Consider the following 23,360-nt stretch of genomic DNA (forward strand, 5'->3'; position numbering starts at 1 on the left):
AGTGATATACGAAAGTCAATCTACCATCAGCTACACGGCTGCGTGAGTATGTCGAACGTAAAGTATTTGAGTCATCTCAAATGCGCATTGCATTCATGACATCCTGTGGTAGTACCAGGTAAATAAATCTTCCCTCCACATCACCATCATTTACAAAAATGAGAAAGGCCATAAATTATTTGCATACAAACAGGCTTTATTGTAGCATTACAAACATACCTGTCAGAAAGAAAAAACAAAACAATTAGCAAAGAAGTCAATCATCAGGCATGTTAAAGAGAGATAACAAAGGCACTCAAATTGATCGTTCCATTTCAACACAAGATCTCTGAGGCACATTTTACGCACTGTCTGGTTCAGGGCTCTTTTCTATTTGGCTGACAAGTGCTGTGCATGAGTGCATGATATGAATAACACTACTCCATAAATCCATAAATTTAGCATTGTGCAGGAAGCTGGCGCACCAGGCCCTCTGAGTTCTTATGCTTACATCATTTCTAGATTTCCACACCCTGCAGTTATCTCTGGTATACCACACCATTTTCCACGACTACATGATAAAAATGTCCATTCGCACAAGGAAAAGGCACTAATTTTACACTAGGTCACCCATTCATACACTCCTTCCCTCATCCCACGCGCTCCATCACTCCAAACAACTGTCCAGTAGTCTCCCCAGACTAAAGGCAGCTCTGACTGACTTGGTTCCTGGTGATATGACAGCACGTGCTCATGCCTGATGCTCTTGATTAAAGCCTTAACCATGCAGCCCTACACATGTAGTTGGCCAGCAAATAAATCGGAGGTGAGGATCACACTCAATCCTTCCCAAAACAAAATATCACCCTTACAAAAAAACAAGTCACAAACACACCACACACACACACACATTTCCACAACCCTAAAAACACAAAAAATAAGCAAAATCAATGAAAGGCAAGAACAACGAAAAAAAAAAAAAAAAAAAAAAAAGGTGTTTTATTAGTCATAAAATGCTGACACCCTAATAGTTGGTTGAACTCTGTGACGATGACAGTCCACCAGACTCATTTAGCCCTCTCACGTGTGCATGCTACAATATGTAAGCACACACCAAAGGCAGTCTGTCTCCAGGGGCTAAAGACCTCAACAGTGTGTGTGTGTGCATGAAACTATCTATCACTCTGTCTGTGTGTGTGTCTATGCCTCTCTCACTGTTTTCCTCATTGTATGTGTGTGTGCATGTATGTTTCTCTTATCACTTTGTCTTTGTGTATTTCTACAGTATTGTGTGTGTGTATGGAGATCTTCCCAAGAGAGGAGCTCCAACATTTCCGTGAGCAGTGCCAGCATTCCTGTCGCTATCTGTGGATGACGAGGGGAGGCTGGCATGTGTGGCGCTGCTAAACTGGGCTAATTATGGCTTCAGCTCCATGGTAGTGCTATGAGCCTCTGACTCTTATTTCCCCTCGGCTCCAACTAGGCCTGAGACATTCCTGTGGCGGTGTCATGTCCCTGAACGTGTACAGATGTTAGCCAGTTCACATCTTCTGGCAGGCTATTGGATCAAGAGGAGGCTGTTTGACCTCCTCTGTGCCTCCTTCACACACACACACACACACACATTTGAAAATCAGAAAGTAAATAAAATAAAATGAAAAGAAAGCCTTCTATGCATCTCCAATCCTGACATTCAGAAAAGAAATAAGTTGGATCCCATCCACACAAGTGCATAACTGGGGCTCTTAAGTTTTGAAAGGACATTTAAAAGGCACGATTGGTATTAAAATGCAAAATAGAAACATTTAAATACAAAAAAAAAAATTGTTTCACAGCAATACAATTCTATTCCAGCGGCAATACATTTACTGACCGTTATTGAGAACGCATTCAATCCTCATTAACCAGACATCATCAATCACCCAAACAAGGCCCACACCAAGACTACATCACTACTAAGCACACCTGTATATATGTATGTGGGTTACTGCAAGATACATCCACCACACACAGTTTTTGTTTCTCTGCAGAGCGAAAACAGCAATTCAATAAATACTGTTCTCCAGGGCTTTGAGCGCTACAGGCTTTGAATCTTAAAAGTTCCTTCCAATGAAGGAATGAAGGTTGTTATTTTTAGTCTTAAGAACAGTAAAAGATGTGTCAAAATGTAAAGTTCATATACAGGAAGTTGAGTTCTTTCACATTCTTGTTGAACAAGAAAGGTTATTGAGGTTCTTAATGAAACTTTTTGTCAGTGAATATTACAGAACCAAATGAATTTTGGTATGTCAGCCTGTCAGAAAGCAAGCCCTGTGTGCAGTCTCACAATTGTCCCACAGAAAGAAATAGAAATCACTCAACCACTCACCCAGTCTCTACCTTACACTCTAAACTAGTGTCAGTACAAACAACATCTACACATGAATACCATATCTAATTATGCTACACGTAGTAAAATAGCTTACAAAACATAACTTAAGATGATATAAAAAAAAATCAATAAAATCAACACATACTTCACAACATGAGGGTATAAACACAATGACGGAAGAGAGGGGGTAAAATATATTGACTAACAAAATAAGGAGCCATGTGAAAAGAACAGTGCCTTGAGAAACAACACTACCAGAACCCACTGGCAGCTGCTAGAACCCAGTAGAACCAGGTGGAACCTAGTTCTCTCGTTACTGCTTTGATTACAAACAACCCGAGATGAGGAAAGTAATGATACCTTTCATAGTCACCCTCACTATTCGGCCTGTTCCGAAGAACAGGTCATTGTCCTTTATGAGGGCGATAAGGATTCATTTTTAGTCTCTGGGCTTATGGGAAACATGACCTTTTGACCTGTGAGCGTGCTGGTGTGCTGAGCTGTGCGCCATCGTACAAAGGTGAGGCGTACCGACCACTCTGAGGAAGGCCAATCATGTAGGAAAGAGAGAGCAATCAGCCGAGCATATATAGTTAAACTGTAAATGAGTTCCAAGGAGCTTGTGAAGAAATTACTTTATGTATTTGTGTCACTGTACATGTGGATTCTAGTTTTTTTTTCTATATACATGAAAATGGGTCCATTATTGTATCTTTACATGTGTGTTTCTGAGTCCTAGGTTATTTTAATGTGTTTATGTGTGTGTGTGTGTGTGTGTGTTTAGTGCTGTTATCAAGGCCGGTGGAACTTGTCGTTGTAGCGGTGGATGGTGACACAGCCGTGGTAGGAGATGGGCCGGGGCATGGCGGCCACGCCGGTGATGATGCCAGAGGCCGGGTCGTAGCACAGGATGGTGTCCGTGGCCTCGCCCGTCTCACCCCGACCGCCCAGGATGAAGATCTTCCCGTTACACACAGACATGCCACAGCTCTCCTGCACAAGAGAGAGAGGGGGGGGGGGGGGGGGGGTTAGAAGATGAGACAAACTTACAAACAAAACACTTTAAAATCACTGTCAATCACTTAGGTCACATTTAGATGACATTATCTAAGGAGGCACTGGACTGGGCGACTGATGATCGAGCTATGTTTAAAGCCTTTTTTAACATACAATATTTGTGTTCTTTTTAATTAGGTTCCAAAATAAATGACCTCTGTGAAGAGCTGGTTTGAGATGCTCCGATGACATTCAGCATGGCAGTGAAAATAGCTTACGTGAGACTGAATAACCAACTACAGGGATATCTGACCCTCGCGGCCCAGTGAAAATTGCTGACAAGTCATTATGAGCTACAACAGGATTCCCAGGACATGGGGTCATCTGAAACATGGCCTGGGGTCTCACCAGTTTGTTGAAGGTGCTGGCCACGTGCATCCAGTAGTCCTGCGCCGGGTCGTAGCAGTAGATGGCTTTGGTCAGCCCACCGGCCACGTAGATGAGGTTGTTCAGGGAGACGGCAGTGATGCAGCGCTTGGCGATGGGGATGTTGGCCCTCAGCAACCAGCTGTCCGTCTCTGGGTCATAGCACTGGACCTGGGGGGAGAGAGGACGGTGGGGGGTGCACGTGAGCTACCCGGGGTCTTTAAATAGCACTCATCAGGGTCAGACACACAACCATACCAAAAGAGGCTTGCTGGAGAGGACCCGTGGGTGCATGTAAACAGCTGCTGTGCTTTTCCATTTTTGATTTTCATGTGTTGTTTGTTTCAATGTTTCAGATCCCTCTGTGACACAATGGAGACTTTGTCAAACTGCTACGGCGGAGTGGGGGCCTACTAGGAACATGCAGGTGCATTTCACTGAAACTCCACACTCTACTCGAGAAAATATGTGGGCTCACATATGTCAGATCAACGCAACAGAATTTTCGCAATGCAGGACACACTATACCAGATAGATGTACAATCTTTCTCCGCTAGAGCACGACCCATAACCAGTTGGGCCACAGTCACTATCTGAAGCGCTGAAGACTGAACTGACTGTCTCTTGACATTATAATGCGGCTCGTCTTTCTGCCTACGCAATCACACGGCTCTCTGAGGCTCTGATCTCCCTTCGCTGGCAGTCAGTAATAGCACTGGCCAGCGTAGCAGATGTCATGCTGAAATCTGAGCCAGGCCATAGACAGTAAAAGAAATCTGAGCCAGGCAGACGAGAAGCAGAGCCCTGTGACGATGATAATTTGAACAAAGAACGACAGAAAACAAAGTGTTCATCCTGCATAGCTGTTCCTGAGGTCCACCTGTCACTCCGGTAGAGCTCAGAAGCACACACACACGCATAGACACTCTGACAAATGTGCACATGTACATAAACACATACAGGTGCACACCTATATACACACACCTAGGCAGATTTGTACAAAAATACAAACAGGTGTGTACACATACACACAAACGTCCCACGGAGGGAATTTCAAATGCTAGCAGGTGGTCGAACAAAAACAGAAAAGAAAACCCCTGCACGCAACATGTGTGCCATTGTCAATGTTTGGAGACTGTTCAATTTAACATAGTTCCTGACAACCGTAATGACGCCGACTCTTTGTTGAGTCAGAGTTGGAGTGTTGACCTATTTTTAGGGCTTTCAGGCACCATGCGTCATGTTGACAGATTTCCTCTTGATGAGAAGGTTACACAAGCCGGCACATAAAGTCCCGGCTCAGGTGAGGCACGGAGAGTGCACCTGAACAAAAGAGCTGCTCAAAGATACCGCCTCCAGGTTGACTAGTCTCCACCAGTGCCAGTGGATAGACACCAACAGACATTTGTCATCAAACATGCACAGTGACCTGACACAAGGACAGTGTGATGGGGGCTGCTCATATCTGTCCAATCAGTGCTGTACACACATATTGGTGAAGATGGTCACTTGTCTCCCTGTGACCACTGTGTAGAGTGAGTTCCCTGATTTACCCCTAATAATCAGGTGTCAGTGTGGATTGGTGATGTATGTGAACTGAATGAAAGCTGTAAGTACTGCTGTAAGTCGTCTTGGGTAAAAAAGTGTCTGCCAAATGAACAAACGTACATGTAAATGTAGCAAATGTTCCTCGGTTCAATGAATCTGAACGCACCTCTTATTTAAGCGCGTGTGCATGACCAATACATTACCGTTTTCTGATCTTATCTGAGGTCTGAATTTAAAGCCAATGACAAAGACTAATTCAAATTCAAGAGAGATCTTCTTCCTAACCGGCCAGTTTACAGTATGAGATCAGTTGAATGGAAACAGGAAACCAGATGGGGGCTTTTTGACAGAGTCCATTCTCAAAGAGTCAAAAGAGAGGAAGAGCCGTTCTGGCAGTCCACTAACCTTGTCTGAGCAGTTGTAGTCGTCGGGCCCACCCCCGATAACGAAGAGCTTGCCCGCGCAGCTGGCTGTGGCCGGTGAGCTGACGGCCTCCTTCATGGGGGCCACCTCCGTCCAGCGGTTGGAAAAGGAGTCGTAGCACTCCATGCTGCTCAGGCGGCACTGCCCGTCATAGCCTCCTACAGCATACACCTAGACACACACACACAAGCAGACAAAACAAAAACATGTCAGTCAGAAACAAAGTGTCACTGAGATAGAGCAGCCAAACTGATTAGGGTTTTTCTGTAGAATCCCTCAACAAGTAGGGACATGTCACATACATATTAAATCTCTGTGCTGCCCAAAACATTTATCAAAAGGACCACACACACACACACATGCATTTTTATATACATTGCTGTGGTCATAATAATGGTAAATGATACACCGTTGTTCTTAGTGCAGTCTTATGCTATGCTTTGGCACTGCTCCATCTGTTTCTGTCTCTGAAGTGCCACAGTATGCCAGCCAAAAGAAGATCTTAGAGATGGGTTACTGCCACCTCACATCACTACCTTTTTCAGACAGGACATAAGTTCACAGCCCGCATATTGTCCTTATCAGTTCCTGCATGGAGTCATGCATTCATGCTAATCTGAAGAACCTAATTTCTCGCAGGGAAGGAAGTGGAATGGACACATCAAAGCGCTCCATCAAGCAGCCACTCTAAAACCATGAGGAAAAAAATGACGACACAGTGGCTTGAATGGCACGTCTGATATGTGGGTCAATGCGATCTGTTCTACCTACTTGCTGGCGTGCTCCTACATACACGCGGTCCTTTGTGGTGGGGTTTGACGGCCGGTCCGGAGGAATGCTTTTAGAAGCTGCAACACCAACAGCAGGCATTGCTTCAGGCCCCAGAAGATGGAGGGCCTTGAGTGTGTGGGTGTATGTTTGTGCGGTTCGGTGTGTGTTGGGGGTAGGGGGGTAACAAAAGTGTGTCTATCCAATCGCACGCACCTGTTACGGAGAGCAATATCCCACAAGTATTCCATAGACGCAATTTGAACCATCACTCTAACAGAAAGACAGACAGAATGTCTAACTCCACCATAAATGAGTTTCCGTCAGTTCGTCTCAACATCAAGTGGCCTGCCAGATGACAGACGTGAATTAACATGAAGCTGGAGATTGGCACCAAGCGCAGAGTATACACAATATCTAATAATCAAGATTACCAGGGCACTGATGGCTCTGCACACTGCCTGAGGAATAGTTTCACAACTCGCACAGAGAGAGCAGAGGAAAGAGGGAGGGAGAGAGAGAGAGGGAGAAGGGTATTTGTAATTCAATTCCACCCATGAGATCTAATCAGCAAGGGGGATCAACTGTCTCTCAGTGTACGACAGTATGAAAATATGTGACTGATGTATATAGAGAGAAATCCCTACAAGGAAGAAATATAATGAAATGCTATTGTTGAGCTTCCGTGCTTCCTGTATAAAAGGAAGGGGTCTATCAACGCTGAACACTGACAGGTGTTACGACAGCAAAACAGGTGTTATGACATTTCAGTGAGGTTACATACCTGCAACAAGTGGCCCAACATCACCAGTGGCAAAACACCTAAAGCGATGGTTCGGAGTAATTTCACCCTAGGGTCCTTTGCACCATGACCCCGAGCCAAACACCCTCCCAGAACCTGTTTTCCCTTGGTCGAACCCTGGTCGAGTAGCGCTGTCAGAAACGAATCTCATAAATCTCATAAATTACCCCACTAATAATGCCCTGAATGGTACGAAACTTCTACAGTAGTACAACTATGTTCTTTACTCATAAAACGAGGCATTGAAAAGTTTGTCTGTCTGTCTGTCTGTCTGCTGTCTCTCTCTCTCTCTCTCTCACACACACATTGGGGTACAGTACACAGTACACAGAGGCTCTGTCATTGCTTTAGAGGACAGAGATCTCTGGTGTATGACAGGAAGGGGGGGAGAGAGGGGAAATGTCTTCACTGTTTTCCTAGTCACAGTCCAAAATATACAGGGGGGGATGCAGAGAGAGATAGATAAATAGAGGGAGAAAGAGAGAGAAATGGTGTGTGAGAGAGAGAGAGAGAGAGAGAGAGAGAGAGAGAGAGAGAGAGAGAGGCCCTGTTGTTATGACAGAGGACTCCTGGGAGGAAAACAAAGAGAGCTGACCTACAATCCCCCATCTGCCTCCAAAACCAGTCCAACAGGAAGTGAGAGCACGCGCGCGCACACACACACACACACACACACACACACACACACACACACACACACACACAAATACACACACATGCACACAGAGACATACACACACACACACACACACACACAAAAGTTCAGAGTTCCTTTATGGCACTACAAATGTTTACATGATCTGGCCACCCAAGGGTAATCTCCTTTTGCAGAAAAACGTGCAGGAGGCATAGGCAGTAACTTGATCCCTACAAGGAAAAGAAAACACATTTCCCTGGAATTGCTGACACGTAACTTAAATGACAGGCCAGTCTATCTAATGACACAACTGCACATGAATTCAAAAAGATAAAAGGGCTGCACATCTACCCCATGACGCCAGATAAGAGGCCAAACAATGAGGATCGTTACACACTGTTTCCCCTTTAATATCGGGGGAGAAGTTCACAGTGCTTGTTCCTCTTCTAATGGGGGAGGACGTTATCCAGGTGGACGTTTTTTAAGAAGGGGTTAATTTTAGAGTAGACTGTAGTAGACCCAACTGACAGTGTGATCTGTTTGGCCCTCTAGAAAGCCATAGGCGAGGATAGTAAATCAGAGAGACACACACATCTCCTCTGCAATCCGTGAGTGTTTCTACATGAAGGAGAGCAGCCAGATAGCATACCAGCCTGAGTCCCCACCCCCTTTCCAGACCCATGGGGTCAAAAAAGGTAAAGCTAGAACAGTGTCAACAGAGCTTCAGAAAAGCACTGGCGCTGAGCTGGTGAGGAGGGATAAACAGAGCTATAAACAGGCACCCGGATAGGGGCTGATTACGGACACGGCTCGGCCCACTTCTTGCAAGGAGCTCAGCTCCAGCTCTGGGCTACGCCTATGAGGTCGAGAAAAAGTGATGTCAGTGTGTGTGTGTGTGTGTGTGTGTGTGTGTGTGTGTAGGAGTTCATACTGGCCAGGTCCAGCGTGGCATAGATGAGTAATGTATTCAGCCTTAACCTGTTTCTTAATGAGTCACATACGTAGCTACATGGAAGTGCTAAGAGGACATACTTTGTTAAGTCAGTTGTATCCAAAGTTCCCATGCACGCTTCAATACACAAACACACCTAAACAGAATCACATGCAAGCTGTACACAAACACACACACAGATACACATACAGACACACACACAGATAGACACACACACACACACACACAAATGCTCACACAAAAGCACATACACTCACAAACATGAACACTCTGGAACTGAAAACAACAAGCAAACAAGCTGCAGAACTAAGATAGAAGTATACATTTTTAACATCTGGAACCTACAAAAATACCAAGCCAACACTCAGGGTTTCCCACAGGAAATGTCAAGGGGTTAGGTCGTAGGTCCGGTGGGGGGGTTGAGGGGGGGATGGTCTGGTATCGGTTGCCATCCAAGGGGTTCTTGTATCGGTTGCCGTCGGTGGGGGTGTGGGTGTTGGCATATTGTTTGTGCGATACACTACAGACTCTGTATATTTAACAATTATTTATTAAAACACACCAGCTTCTCAAAATAACAGTTCACAAAGAACAAAGTAACAACACCAAACAAACTATTACAAACTATAGAACAAGTGCAAAAGAAAGTGCAAAACAACAAAATGTGCAAATGTGATCAGTCACTACTTATGGCAGAGCTGACAACTAGCATTGTTACAAGCCATCCTCCTTGGCTTTAAAAAGATCATTTCAAGGGCCCTTTGGTAATTGCACTGTTTTACAATTGGACCATTAATGCTTATCTTCATGCAGGCTGTCAGACTGTTGACCTGCAGCCTGTTCCGCAAGTCTGTCCTGATCTATACACTGAGAGTGAATGAAGTTTAGATCATTTTATAGTTTTGTGTAATATGGATGGAATTTGAGCGCGGAGCGCTTTTTAATTTAGAGGCCGGAGTGGCCGCTCTGTTCTGCTCCCATACCGCTTACAAAGATATTGGCCATAGCCTAAGTTCGTTGATGGGGATGGAGTTAGCTAAATAATTTAGAAAGCGTACGTACATACGCGTAGGCACGGATGGGCCTGGACGGGCCTACGCCCGTCTATTGTCAGTCTTGCGCTCAACACTGTGCTGAGAGCAGGTGGCTGTTTACTCGGCCGCCTCGGTCAAATTCGCGTCAGGTAAATTTAGCTCCCCGGTCCCAAAGAACTAAGAGCAACGGCAATATATTTCACTCAGAACATTTATTTTAAAAGACTGCAACACTGATACTGCAACAACAAACAAGCTTGGCAACGTTAACTAAAGGGATCAGTCGGGATTAATTGCCAAAAGAACGAAAATGACAAATCACGCAGTCGGCTAAATATTTTAAACTTGCGCCAAACGGATGAACCCAGCATCGGTGCGTCTTGCATAAATTAAAACACAAATTGAAGCAACAACCTGATCATTGGACAACCCTACCACTAAACCTTTCCATAGGCCTGCAACGTTTATGACATAAAAAGTGGAATATGAACGCATTTCATCACACCTGACAATTAAACGGAGCTGTGGCTGTTCGCGATTTGACTGATTCTTGAGAACGAGGAGTGAGATATTTGCACAGCTCAGCTCCGCTCACTAGCTCTGATTCGGAGGCATATCACATATGTGAAGATGATAAAATCTGATTATTTTTCATGATTTCACGATTCATGACACGTTTCTTCTTATTTTTTAATGCGTTCTGTGGAGAAGGGTGATTGGCGTTGGTCACGGTTTGGAATGAAAGGGAGAAAACAGGACAAAGTAACACGTTTTTTTTTTTTTACGACGTATAGTTAAGGCGGCAGGCTTGTTTTGCCAAGGCTGTTGTTTTGACTGCAAAGTGCTGCGGGAAACCCTGAACACAGACACTTGTAAAAGAATGTGTTTTTCTCTGGGTAATGTACACATGTCCACGCTCTGTTACCCAATTCCACTTTAAGGCCACCGCACGACACACACAGTCTTATGTGGGCCCAGCTCTGGCCCCCAGCCAGCACGCGTTCCGCACGCGTCGTTCCGCAATCGCTAGGGTAGAGTGGTGGCTCCCACGTAACAAGGCGGGAGGCATCAACAGGCTCTGCCAGGGCACCACCCGTGTCTGCGTGTGAAAACAGAAAAATGCACAGCTGGAGAGCAAAACAAACCAGCCGATGGGGAGGATTTTTAATCCTTCTTTTGGCTTAAAGCACTCCTTTCTGAGTGCATTCCCAGAGAGAGAGAGAGAGAGAGAGGGCGGGAAAAAACCCCAAAACAACAGAAAGTCGATTAAGGCAGAGCGTACTGCTCACTTCCGCTGCAGAAAGCAAATGACTAACCGCAGGGCCCAAGTGCAGGGCTGGTGTTTGGTTCGGGTGAGCTGTGCCAGGGCCACATCACTTAGCAGGGCCCTCTGAATGCACACATGAAAGCATGCTTCTTCACAAGCCCAAACCATCGATCAGAGTGGACCCGAAACGAACTCACAACCACATCTGAGCCCTCTCAGACAGCCACAAACAGGAATGTAATTGAGATGTGCATAAACATGCATTTGTTTGCGTGCCAAAAAACAGCCTTATTTCTAGCTATGTGAGACACAATGCAGTGCATTGTCTTTGTCAAGTAAAAAAAAAAAAATCCCTTAATGCATCTATTATATTCTGCACCACGCATAGAACACATAGAGGCACAGTCACACAGAAGAAGTCCTGTGTTTGAGTGACTGATCATGCCCTTCACCAATTCTCATGTCCCGATTCCACACTTGGAGGTGGACCAGGGCAGTGCAGGCAGAGACTTTCTAATGTGGAGACACAGCACTCAAAAAATACTCTATAGAAATGCATGGGGCTAGTTTGTCACGCCAATATGGCCGATGTCTACACATATCCCACCCCTTCCTCGGCAAAACGTCGACATGTGAATACATTGAGCCAATCATATGGTGTGTTGTGAAGACATCGTGCCAGTCATGTGTTGTGATCTCGCCGCTGGAGCATGATTGGTGTCGTGAAGCCATGCGCACGCGCAGTTCGACCCAAAGACTGTGCCCGATGAGTGCCCATAAAACGTTGGTATATGGCCGCCGAGTGGAGGGACTTGCCTAAAAGGACTTTGGTGCAGGTCCCAAGAGGACAAGAGGGCCTGTCTTGATGACTCTCTCCCTGACCTAGCCATACTGTAGTAGAGGCTTTTTACGCCCACAATTCAGCGTTTTCCTACTGATTTAAGTGCGTTGAATACTGTGGTCCAGTGCAGCATGTCCTCTGGGGCCAAAGTTAACAGTGAGTACAATTGATTTTATTGGACCAAACACTTGAGTTAGTATTACTGGGGTCGAGATAACCCTCAAAGATGCTGTGACCAAATGACATGTTTTCAAAAGCGTATGGATTCAGCTTCTTCTACACTGCATGCATTAGTCTGCAGTGTCATCATATGTAAATATAGGCAGACTCTGGGTCATTTGGGCATCGCCTACGGCACTGTGTGTAAGTAATAGACCTCCACACCCCAGACACACACATATTTACATCAACACTCACATGCCATGCATGGGCAGATGTGCAAGCGATCTTGAGTTGATCAGAAGACTTGATGTATGAAAACGTGACATGAACGGAGAGTCCTGATTGGCTTACCTTCCCCAGGAGGACTGCCATCTTGTGACGCCAACGCCCCTTATTGAGGGAGGCCACTCGGATCCACAGGTTGAGCTGCGAGTTATACATCCACACATCCCTGCTGTTGATGCGGCCACCTGAAAGAACAACATAAGTGCTCTCTTAGAGGGAGCAAATCCTGTAAAGCCATCCATGACTGCATCAGTGGATGCTAAGTTCCTGTTGCTCATATAAAAACACGCTCTCTGATAAAAAAAGGAAACCCTCTATTTTGTTCAAGTCCTGTTTCAAAAACATTTCGCAATACACAAATCTCGCAATGGAATAATACATAGCATTGTTAACTGATAATTATCTTTGTGCATCGTACATAGGTATCCATATGTCTGAGGCCCTGTGGGGGAAAAAAAAACTCAGAAAAAAAAGTAAATCCCATCTTTTGTTCAAGTCTTTTTAGAAAAACAATACACATTACACTGGAATAATGCATAGCATTATCTTTGCCCGTACAACATCTGTGCATCATACGTAGGTTCCAAGCACTTTCCACCAATAACAAATCACATTACAGGGAATCTATTGTACTGCTGTCATCTCCGCCCTGTACCTGTGCATGCAAGACGCATTATAATGCTCTGAAAAACAGCCAGAAAGCCAATTGTACTTTGCTATGATGAACTTTCTCCTAGAAAATACCCCACAGTTTCCCATTCCCTGCTTAAAGCATCCAATGCAGACTGTAAACAAACAAAACATTATGTATGTGGCATATCCCAACTGTAAGAAGGAACACATATTGACTCTTAATTATACTGCGAGATACGGGGCACAAACGGAACGTGTTAGGACAGGTCCTATTCTTGCTCATTACATTCTTTGAACATGTATTAACACAGGATCAGAAACTTTGAGGCTGGATTGAGACTTCCTGCTTCTCTCAATTTTTTTTGGGGGGGGGGTTCCTCCCTAGAAGGTTGATAACATTTGAGCCAGACAGGTGATTCTCTGTTCCAGTCACGTTTCTTACAGGCCCAGGCACAGCCTCTTGCCTTCACACCCGCGCATACAGCACCTGTCTCCCTCACCCTCTACAAAGACACACACACACATACACACAAACAAAGGCACAATCACAAGCACAAACATTCAGGCGCATGCACACACACACTCACACAAAGGCACAAGCACTCACTTCTGATACGTACTTGCAACGGTCTACACACACACACACACACACACACACACACACACACACACACACACACACACACACACACACACACACACACACACACACACACACACACACAGGCACAGGCACAACAGCCAGACACAACCTTGGTAACAAAGAGTCCCGTAGTGAAAACAGTGACAGTGTGGCATCAGTACTTTATGTGTGAACAAAGCCTTCTCAAACCTACCAACCCACACAGTGCAGTCATCTGTTTTCTTTCCTCTCCTTTTTTCAAAAGAGCTGAAGTGTGAAGAGGAAGAGGAGGCTGCGGAGGAAGAGAAAGATCCCAAACGGGGGAAATTCTAAATTGAACCAAGTATGTGAAGGTGTGAAGGACACATGCGTCAGAGCAGAGGCGGTGACAAGACGTCAATCATCAACACTGTGTGTATCTATCTGTGTGTGTGTGTGTGTGTGTAGCCACCTTCTCCTTCCAGGAATGGTCACTAGGTCACAGTCTTACCCAGCACTGAGGTATAGGCTACCTCAGGAAGGAACAAAAGCTGCCCCTAGAACGCGCCAAACCCCCGAGTACAGACTGGTCTTTCAGGACTAGCACTAAGGAAACCTGTTAGTAACAAACTGGTTGAGGTACAGTACAACTGTTCTCTCACTCAAACTACTTCTGCTATACACCAGGTGTTAAACATCCGTAAAAATGAGCTGAGAACGTGTTTTGCTTAAATTGGAAATGGCTTCTCATAAGACAGGCCACACATTAACGTAAGAACCTGTTTTACATGACTAGTAAATAAGCACATTTAGACTCTTCCAGACACAAAGCAGACACTGGCTGACACAGATTGACTGATGACAGAGGGGATACACAGAGGAAGAGAGAGAGATATATACACACACACACACACACACACACACACACACATTGACATTTCTAGAAGTCTGCTCTCAGGCACGTAGGAACTTTTTTTCTGAAGCCTGAAGTGATGTCCTGGGCCAACGTGCACACATAGATGACAGACAGACAGACGACACCTAAGCAAATGCATAAACAATGCACACACACACACACACACACACACACACACACACACACACACACACACACACACACACATCACGTCCACACAAACACCTGAATTGATCAACGGCAACAGGGAAATACATGTTCGCTTTTTAATAGGACAGCATTCAGACCTTAAGCAAATTTCATTGTTTTGTTTTGACCTTGAAACCCCAGGTCTTGTTTTTAAAGGCAATCCCCAGGGCCCTTAGATGAGAGACCTCTCTCTCTCTCTCTCTCTCTCTCTCTCTGGGTGAGTATGGAGGGGCAGTGGTGTGACCGGGTTAGAAGTGGTGGTGTCTGCTTCTCGCCTCAAACATGATCCAGTTTAAGCTGCAGCTCAACATAGCCCTGTTTGGAGTGGAGCCAGCACACGTGCACAGACATATTAGGACAGGGAGGAGGGGAGCGAGGAAGAGAGGGAGAGACGGAGAGGGGACAGGAAGAGGGATAGAGAATGTGAGAGAGAAGGAGAGGAGAGAGAGAGGGAGAGAGAGAGAGAGAGAAAGGCACAGGCACAGGCAAAGGAAAGAATGTTTACAAAGTTGAGTGGTAAAAACCGTACAGTTGGGGGGAGGGCGGAGAAGATATGAAAAACAGAGTCAGGGTAGAGACAGAGGGAGAGCGAGAGAAACAGAGAGAGAAATAAGAAGGGTGGGAGAAATAGATTACAACAGAAGAATAGAAAAACAGCAAGAAAGAGAGCAAGAGAGACCCAATAACATCTATAGAAACAGACCAACAGTCCATCCAGAGAGAGAGTGGGGGAAAGAGAGCAGGGAGTAGGGGGGAGGGTAGTGATCGCCTTTTTCAAACAGCTGCTGGCAGGTCCACTGACAAAAGACACGTGAGAGCAAGAAGTATGAATCCCTCTCTCCCACCCCGACTCTGTTCTCCACCCCCTCCCTCTATCCTTGTGCCAGCTCTTCTTCTTCAGTGTGATCTCTCCCTCCTGCCCCCATCTCTCTAGGCTATCTCTCTCTCCCGGATCGCTTTCCAGCACGTCTGGCAGCCTGTACTGGCAGTTTGCTTCTCAGCTCTCAGGCTGCTTTTAAAATGCGGTCACTGTTTTAGCTTCAAACATTATCAACGCTCCGTGGGCAAAAACTCTTAGTGAGATTGATATGGATATTTATGGTATTATACATAAACACAAGGTTTTTAGCCAACCATACTGACCAGGCCCTTCGGCACGGATGACTCATATAATATGGCATTACGTTATTGCATTACTTTAAATGATCTGGATAAACATATCTGTGTCAAAAACTAACTTTGTCTGAAGCTAACCATAAATGGTCCAAAGTGTTAAGTTCCTAAACCACAATTAGATTAAAAAAAAAAAAAAAAAAAGGCGCACAGATTGCATATCGAGAAGTGAACTTGCACAGCGAGTATGTTTCCCTGAATGACGTGATTGTTCCGTTCATGTAAAAACATGTGCCAGGGTTGCTTTTCTTTACGAGCGAGGTTATGGCACGACTTTGGTGCCTGTGCCCATCCCACAATGCATTGCACTGGTCAACACAGCTCCAGTGAGGCAACAAGGCCCTGGGGCAATTGAAGTTGAACTCGCTCACGGTGTGAACAACATGTGTTGCTTCACTCTTTTGTCTGAAACCTTGCACACGCTGTACTTAAAAAAACATATCAGCTCTTTTTTTTCCTTTTATTTTTGTTCCTTTTTTCTCTCCTTCTTTGCTAGCCAGGATCACTTCACACAGAGTCTGGCAGTGGTTATGGTCCACTTATCACATTTGTCGCTATGGGAAACAGTAACCACAGTGACCTCTTATCAAGCAAACCAAAGTATGGCTTTCACACTGCAGACAGGCTTGCTCACCTGAGACCAGGATGTCGTTCCTGAGGGCGCAGACTGCATACTCCGACTTGGTGAACTCGGGCAGCTTGGCCAGAGACCTCCACTCGCCCGTGACGGGGTCGTAGCACTCGGTGTAGGGCAGGTTGAAACCGCCCACTCTCTCACAGCCTCCCACCACCACAATCACCTCTGAGAAGCCTGTGGACCTGCAAAGGGGTAGGCACATGTTAGACAGGGGACAAAAGCCACAATGAACTTCCTAAAAACATTTCCATTTCCAATTAGAGAGGAACTGGGTGGGACTTTGTCTCCAAGCGTTCAGTCATATTGAGTGTCATACAACGATGGCTGCCAAGTTGGCAAATCAGAGTGCTCAGAGGAAACACTGAGGCAGCGCTAACGCCAGTGTGGAGAGTTCAGACACGCTTTTCAAGTTGGTGCTGGAAAAAACGGACTGTTCGTTTCTTACAAGTTCTAACATTATACAACATTAAGCAGGATCTAGATAAATATACATGAAATGGAGAAGATGAAGGACAGTATTTACGAGGTATTTAGTAAATACGAGGTGGGATAATTGTAGATTGCTGTTTCTTTTTGAACCATCTGAAAGTTAACAGAAGAAGCTCCCCAGACAGGTAAACACACAGTCACACACACACACACACACACACACACACACAACAACACATGCACACACACACAACCACAGGTTGGGTAAGGAAGCCAACTGAGGAGGAGTTTGTCCCCAGGGCTTCCTCTGTTGACTCCATGGGGGTGGGGGCAGAGGACACTAATCTGCCTGGATACTGACACTTCATGCTCCCGCGGGCCAGGGAATGGAACAGCTCACAGACGGTCCGCTACGTGCACCCCTCCTAAACTAGAGCTCGTGCTCGGTGATGGGAGAGCGCTGGACGCGTGAGGAGAACTCTCTGAGCTGTGACGCCTCGGTGCCCAGTGTGTGACTCAGTGACTAAACACATCACAACACCTCAACTGAACCCTCTGCCATTACACTAATACTGCCATATCAGCACAACAGATACCACACTCTTTCAGAGGTCTTGAGGATAGATTGTTTTTTCTTTAAGTCCCAGAAACAGACTGTGATGACAGTGTTGCGTTGCTATGACAGGCACTTCTGCACTAATAGAAGCTTCACACAAAGTGTTAAAATAAAGGGTTAGTGATGGAAAGAAATCAGACTGACTTCACTGCTCTACAGGTAAGCCAGGAGAGGTGTTTAAGGAAAGGAAAGGCAGGGCACACATTATGGTAGGTTGCAACACCGCTGTTGCTGGGCGGAATGTGTATGAACAAGTCACAGTAGTTTCCTTAATCAGATGAGAGAGAAAAACAGGTCTGTGAGAGATCTTTGCCCTAAGGAGGTAATGTCGTTGGGTCTGTTCTGTTGGCCCCAGCACAGAACCGTTTACCAGTTTTGCATTTATTCAAACTCTTTACCCCAAATCCAGGACCAGATTTTTATCTCTTCATAGGTGCTTCCCTGATGCCCCAGCCAACACAAACATTTTAACAACAGAAATTACAAAACACCTGTGTTTACAACAAACATGCAAGGACAAGCTTTTAAACCTGCAATAGGCTTTGCTTTCCATATATCCTTCATAATTGTGCAGCTCAAGTTGGTAGGTAACAGCCAAAATCACATTCCTGAGGTTCAGCAAAGATCTCTAGGAAACTGTACCACCAACGCCTATTAACAAGACCTCATTTAATATAATAAATATAAATCCTTCAACAGGGAATCACTGCTTGAAAATGTTCCTCAACAAAAACTTCACCAAGTTGGCACCCTGCTTAAAAAAAAAATATATATATATATAAATAATATATATAAAATGGGGAAAAAAATATTTTTGCCATGAAGAATTTAAACTTAAAAGTAGCTGCCATTGAATCTAGACAGTCAGTCTCAGACTTTAAAGTCGATACATTGTAGATTGAAGTCGACATGATATTCCAACTTTATTCTTCATAGTCTTTATAGACTTTATTAGTCAGTATATTGTCGAGTTAATGGCAAAAATATTTTTTTCTTCATGTGTGGCCCTAATACTCACCCAGGTGAGTCGCCATCTTCCCCTGCTGATCTTATTACCCACCTGTTGGCCAGGTCCTGAGTAGCATCCTCATTAAAATAAACAAAAAACTTCCCCAGGTAAGTGTTGTTTTCTTCAGCTTAAACAACACTCTTTGTAATATGAAGACCCCCAGGTAAACCACCCTCTGCCCCTCCTGACAAACACCCCAAAGGTCACCCACCTGCGTGGCCGGGTCCTGGGGGACATCATCTCGTTGCCCAGCACGTGGTAGCGCCGGGCCTCGTGCAGCAGCTGGTAGCAGTCGGGGTCCACCTGGATGAGCTGGTCGCCCTCCACCGTCTGGACAAAGTAGTTGGGGTGCAGCAGCGGCAGGCGCACGTGCTGGAGCAGTTCTTTGAGCACGGTCTTGCGCTCGGCCGTGCTGTGGTACACCCAGCGCATGGCCGCCTCGAACACCATTTCCTCCTTGCCGATGGTCAGCTCGTCACTGGCGATGTACTCCTCCAGCTCCTCCTTGCGCAGGTCTAGGAACTCCTCATGCTGCGCCACGTCTGCGAAGTTCTGCAGGGTGTAGGCGCGGCAGCGACTGGCCAGCTGCTTGAGGGAGTGGGTGTCGGCGAAGCGGCGAATGCCCAGGCAGTTGCACGGGTCCAGCTGATCTTCCAGGAACTTGGCGCAGGCGTCACGCAACGGGAAGATCTGGAACAGGCTGGAGGTCTCGAAGAGGTACTGGACGTTGTGTGTGGTGATCTTGGCACGGCCTGAGTAGACGTACTGCAGGAAGGTCTCCATGGCCTCGGCCAGGATGCCATTGATCTCCACCAGCATCTCGCGGCTCTCGCGGTGGTCGTTGCAGAACATGGCACGAAAGTAACTGCTGCAGGCCGAGAGCACGGCACGGTGGCAGTGGAACTGCCGGCCCTCCACGCAGATCACCACATCAGTGAAGAGGCGGTTGTCGCGGAACTCGTTGAAGGCCTGCAAAATGCCCTCGCCATGCAGGCCGCCCGAGCAGAAGTCGAACGCATCGTCATGGCCGCTCAGGTTCTTAGAGTCCACGTCGAACACCTTGCGCTTCACTGCAGGGGAGTCGCGCACCCCCGAGTCCTCCCGGTTCAGCCTCCGGCCCAGGATCAGCACCATGGCTGTGCCTCTACGTCCAACAGAGTCCTGACGTCAAACGCTGGCTCTGCAAACAGTGCCTGAGGAAACCCAAAGAGACCATTACGTCATGAACACCCACACACACAGATCTTTCAAATCCCCTATGAAGTGCTGAGGGAGCCTCTGCTGGATCTGACCTGCTGCCAACTTTTATTGGCTATTCTCTATTATCACATGCCTGTACACCGAGTTGCTATGATCAAGAATATGGTGTGTCTATTTAGAATCTAGTTGTTTCAGAGAAAAGAATCCTAAGTGCTTAAGCAGTCTACCTGAGTCCTACAGCCTCAGGTTGGCAAATTCTTGCTTATCACTGGGGAATAGACAGGGAAGATTCACAGAAGACCCTGAGGTGCCTCACACTACTGAAAACAACTCCTGAAGCCATGTGGTATACCATGTCAATAGCAGTGGTGCCTTAAAGCAAGGGAACATTAGTTGAAAAGTTCAGTAAACTGTAAAAAACGAAAAACAGCACTCCAGGTTGCGCAACTGGCAGCGCATAACGCAAATGTGTCAATCATGTTTGTTTTGGTTGTAGGAGGGAATGGGGTAAAGGAAACTAGAGCCTTGCATCATCTCAACGGTCATGCTCATTCAGCCACGATGAGAGAACAATGCAACACCTGGCACCAATAAATTGATTACCTCAATATAGCTCTATTTGTTTTGGATTCTCACTTGATTTGAAATAAACAAATAGTTGAACATCTATGTAGATTCATTGTGTTAAATGAAACCATATTTTTTGATTGATGTTGATATGTTGATGTTGCACACAGAAATCCCTCAACAGGCCTTTTGTTTATCTTGTCTTATTAAATAGACTAATAAATAAAAAAAAAAAAAGACATACTAATCGGTAGGCTACACTTAATACCCAGGCTCTACGCTAAAATTAATCTGTTTGTATAATTTCAATACGTCTGGTTCACCTTTATATTTAGGACAATTTCAAGTTGTCCGACATTAAAACCAAAACTCTCGGCTAGGCTGACTCCTCACAGCGTCACTGAATTGTTCTGTTAACATGTGACTGCAGTCAGTTATGATTATCAATACAATTCATATCCAATGACGACCCACATACTAATGTGTTATAAACATGCGATATTGTGCCAAAACACATGTTATAATTCATTTATTGACAATATAGGATAACTATTCTAAATATAGTTCACTATTTTTGTCGACTGCAATTACAACTCAAGCATGTTATCACCAGTGTGCTGTATAACATTTGTCCAGGTTGTAACGTTACCTGTTGAAAAAGGTGAAAACGGAGGAAAACTGTTTGCCGGTGCAAAACAGAAGAAATTCACCAAAAAGCGGCAATATATGCATAGGCCTACTTCTGCCAGGGACCAAATATAGACATGTTTACACAACCTGAAATATTCAGATATAAAACTGTGTGTTGGGGGCAATAAATAGGCTAAATAGGCTGTAAGGCAGCGAACAACACCACCGGACTATGTGACGCATTTCATAGGGTCTTGTCTTACCTTCAGTGGTATCAAAGACTCCTGCTGGAAATGCAATATTTGGAAAGTTGAAAAACAAAGTCCATAAGAAAGAAAGTGTCAGATAGTTGCTTGTCCAAATTGTATAGTATAGGCTACGTTGAAAGGTATATATTCCTCAGTGACCGTGTCATGTTGTCTCGGAGAGATTTAGTTGGCACAAAGAAGTCTGGAAAAGGACAATAGTGCAGGGTTATTTATGTCACATCCTCAGCACCTCTCGAACTTGACATTGGTTGGGTGTTCATGGGAAGTGTATTTTTCACAGAGCGCATGACTTGGACTGTCTATAAACTCAGGGACAACACTTCCCACAATCCTTCAGAGGAACATTCCACGTGGATAGCTTGTTTGCAAACAAAACAACGAGGAAGACGGATCGACCGTTTGAGGAAGTTGAAACTAGTGAAGTTGCCAGTCCGGTGTTGAGGGAAATTGCTAACTAGACAATAGGACTTAATAAAACGGTGACAATGTTGTGAGATGCAGTAGCATTTCTTCTCCAGATTTTATTTGGACACAAAGCTAGCATATAAACAAAGAAAAGCTTTAATTAAGGAAAAAACACAAGTCTATGGACTTGTCCACTCCCCAATGGGCCTATAATTAACATTTATCGACACTTATGTGTACAGTGCATCTGGGCTCAAAAAACAAATGTAGTGGCCTATCCTAAACCTTTAAAATACATAAATAATACTCATTGGACAGTTGGGGTGCACATTAACATACTTCGTCTGAGAACACTTTGTCCTCCAGTGCAAAGAAAACGTGTGTTAACCCTCTGTGAGACATTTGGTGGAAAACCAGGCTAGGCTACTCCATAGGACACTGGCACCCTCAGGTGGTGATTTATTGAAACATCCTACCTAGAAAAAGAAAGCTTCGCCTGGTATCACTGAAATAGCAATAATGTTGAAAGTTACATATAGTTGAATAACAAAAAGTGTCAAATAGCATCAACAGGCCTACCATCAGATTTGTACCAATCAGGGGTTATGCTAAATGGGGAACTCATTACATCATCAAGGCCCTCTTTTAGGACCTCCCAAAAAATGAAACACTGAAAATTATGTCATCTTGCATAATGGTCTAACTCCACAATTCAGTAGTAGGCTACCACACAGTTTAGAGTCCTTTGTTTTCAGGAGTGGTTTTCGGAACTACACAAGTTGTTTCCAAACAAATCTCTGATTTTGGTTAACAGAAACTTTAACAGCTGGGTCCAAGGAAGTGCAGTCATTGATGTAGAGGGAGAAGAACATGGGGGAGGATACCCTGAGGAGAGGAGCACCAGTGCTGATTGCCCATTACAGAAGTGGCTTCTCCCAGTCTCACCCATCACTGGCAAATGGCAGGAGGTATATTGAGCTGGAAGAGCTTGAAGGAGAAAATGTCAGGAATGATGGTGGGCAATTCCATGGAAAATTAAGTTTTTTGTAACATCCATAATGCCAATAAAATGTGATGGTATGGTATGATGTGAATGATTACATGAGATTTGAGCATTTGCTAATTTTGGCTGAAGAATGGACATGAGAAAAAATGCACAAAAAATGAATGTTATCATTAACATCATACAAATGCCAAGGCATTTCACTGGCGTTATGGATGTGACAAAAAGTCAATTTTCCGTGGAATTGCCCTGGTGTTCAACAGCAATCTGTGATGTGTTCAATAATTAGAAGTAGGATTGTTACAAAGAATTTATTTTTATTAGTTGGCAATGAGCAGCTAACGTTATTAGTTTCACTTTGAATTGTGTTCGCAATATGCTGACATGTTGCATGCAAATGGCAACACTACAGCAGCCAATGTTTGAACAACATTGATGAAACACAATAGATTTCATCAAATTAACCACATTGATTTGATGCCTCTGCAATGCAACACTTTATTTATCAAATGTAGGCTACTGCATGTTGCAGAAGTTGGTAAGAATAAGGAACACTGTTATTGTTGCCACAAAATACTTTATTCTGATATAT

At 44.9% G+C, this 23,360-nt stretch overlaps 1 protein-coding gene across 1 annotated transcript; it reads right to left on the reverse strand.

The window, feature by feature from the left end:
* Window positions 1-175: 175 nt before the first annotated feature.
* Window positions 176-21,555, reverse strand: klhl24a (kelch-like family member 24a). Its single transcript, XM_048248097.1, has 7 exons — window positions 21,355-21,555; window positions 18,906-19,887; window positions 16,638-16,822; window positions 12,558-12,676; window positions 5,726-5,914; window positions 3,755-3,943; window positions 176-3,343 (listed from the first exon to the last, which is right to left on the reverse strand). The coding sequence occupies exons 2-7, from the start codon at window positions 19,826-19,828 to the stop codon at window positions 3,143-3,145; spliced, it is 1,806 nt and encodes a 601-aa protein (XP_048104054.1). The 5' UTR covers window positions 19,829-19,887; window positions 21,355-21,555; the 3' UTR covers window positions 176-3,142.
* Between the last annotated feature and the right edge of the window lie 1,805 nt (window positions 21,556-23,360).

This window comes from Alosa alosa, chromosome 1 (genome assembly GCF_017589495.1).
Source record: "Alosa alosa isolate M-15738 ecotype Scorff River chromosome 1, AALO_Geno_1.1, whole genome shotgun sequence".
Lineage (NCBI taxonomy): Eukaryota > Metazoa > Chordata > Actinopteri > Clupeiformes > Clupeidae > Alosa > Alosa alosa.

Excerpts from the sequence above, each read along its gene's own strand:
- klhl24a (XM_048248097.1), bottom strand. The coding sequence starts at position 19,828 with ATGGTGCTGATCCTGGGCCGGAGGCTGAACCGGGAGGACTCGGGGGTG. Across the intron at positions 12,677-16,637 it reads GAACGACATCCTGGTCTCAG|GTGGCCGCATCAACAGCAGG; the intron begins GTGAGCAAGCCT and ends TTGTTCTTTCAG. Across the intron at positions 3,344-3,754 it reads CCAGCACCTTCAACAAACTG|GAGAGCTGTGGCATGTCTGT; the intron begins GTGAGACCCCAG and ends TCTCTTGTGCAG.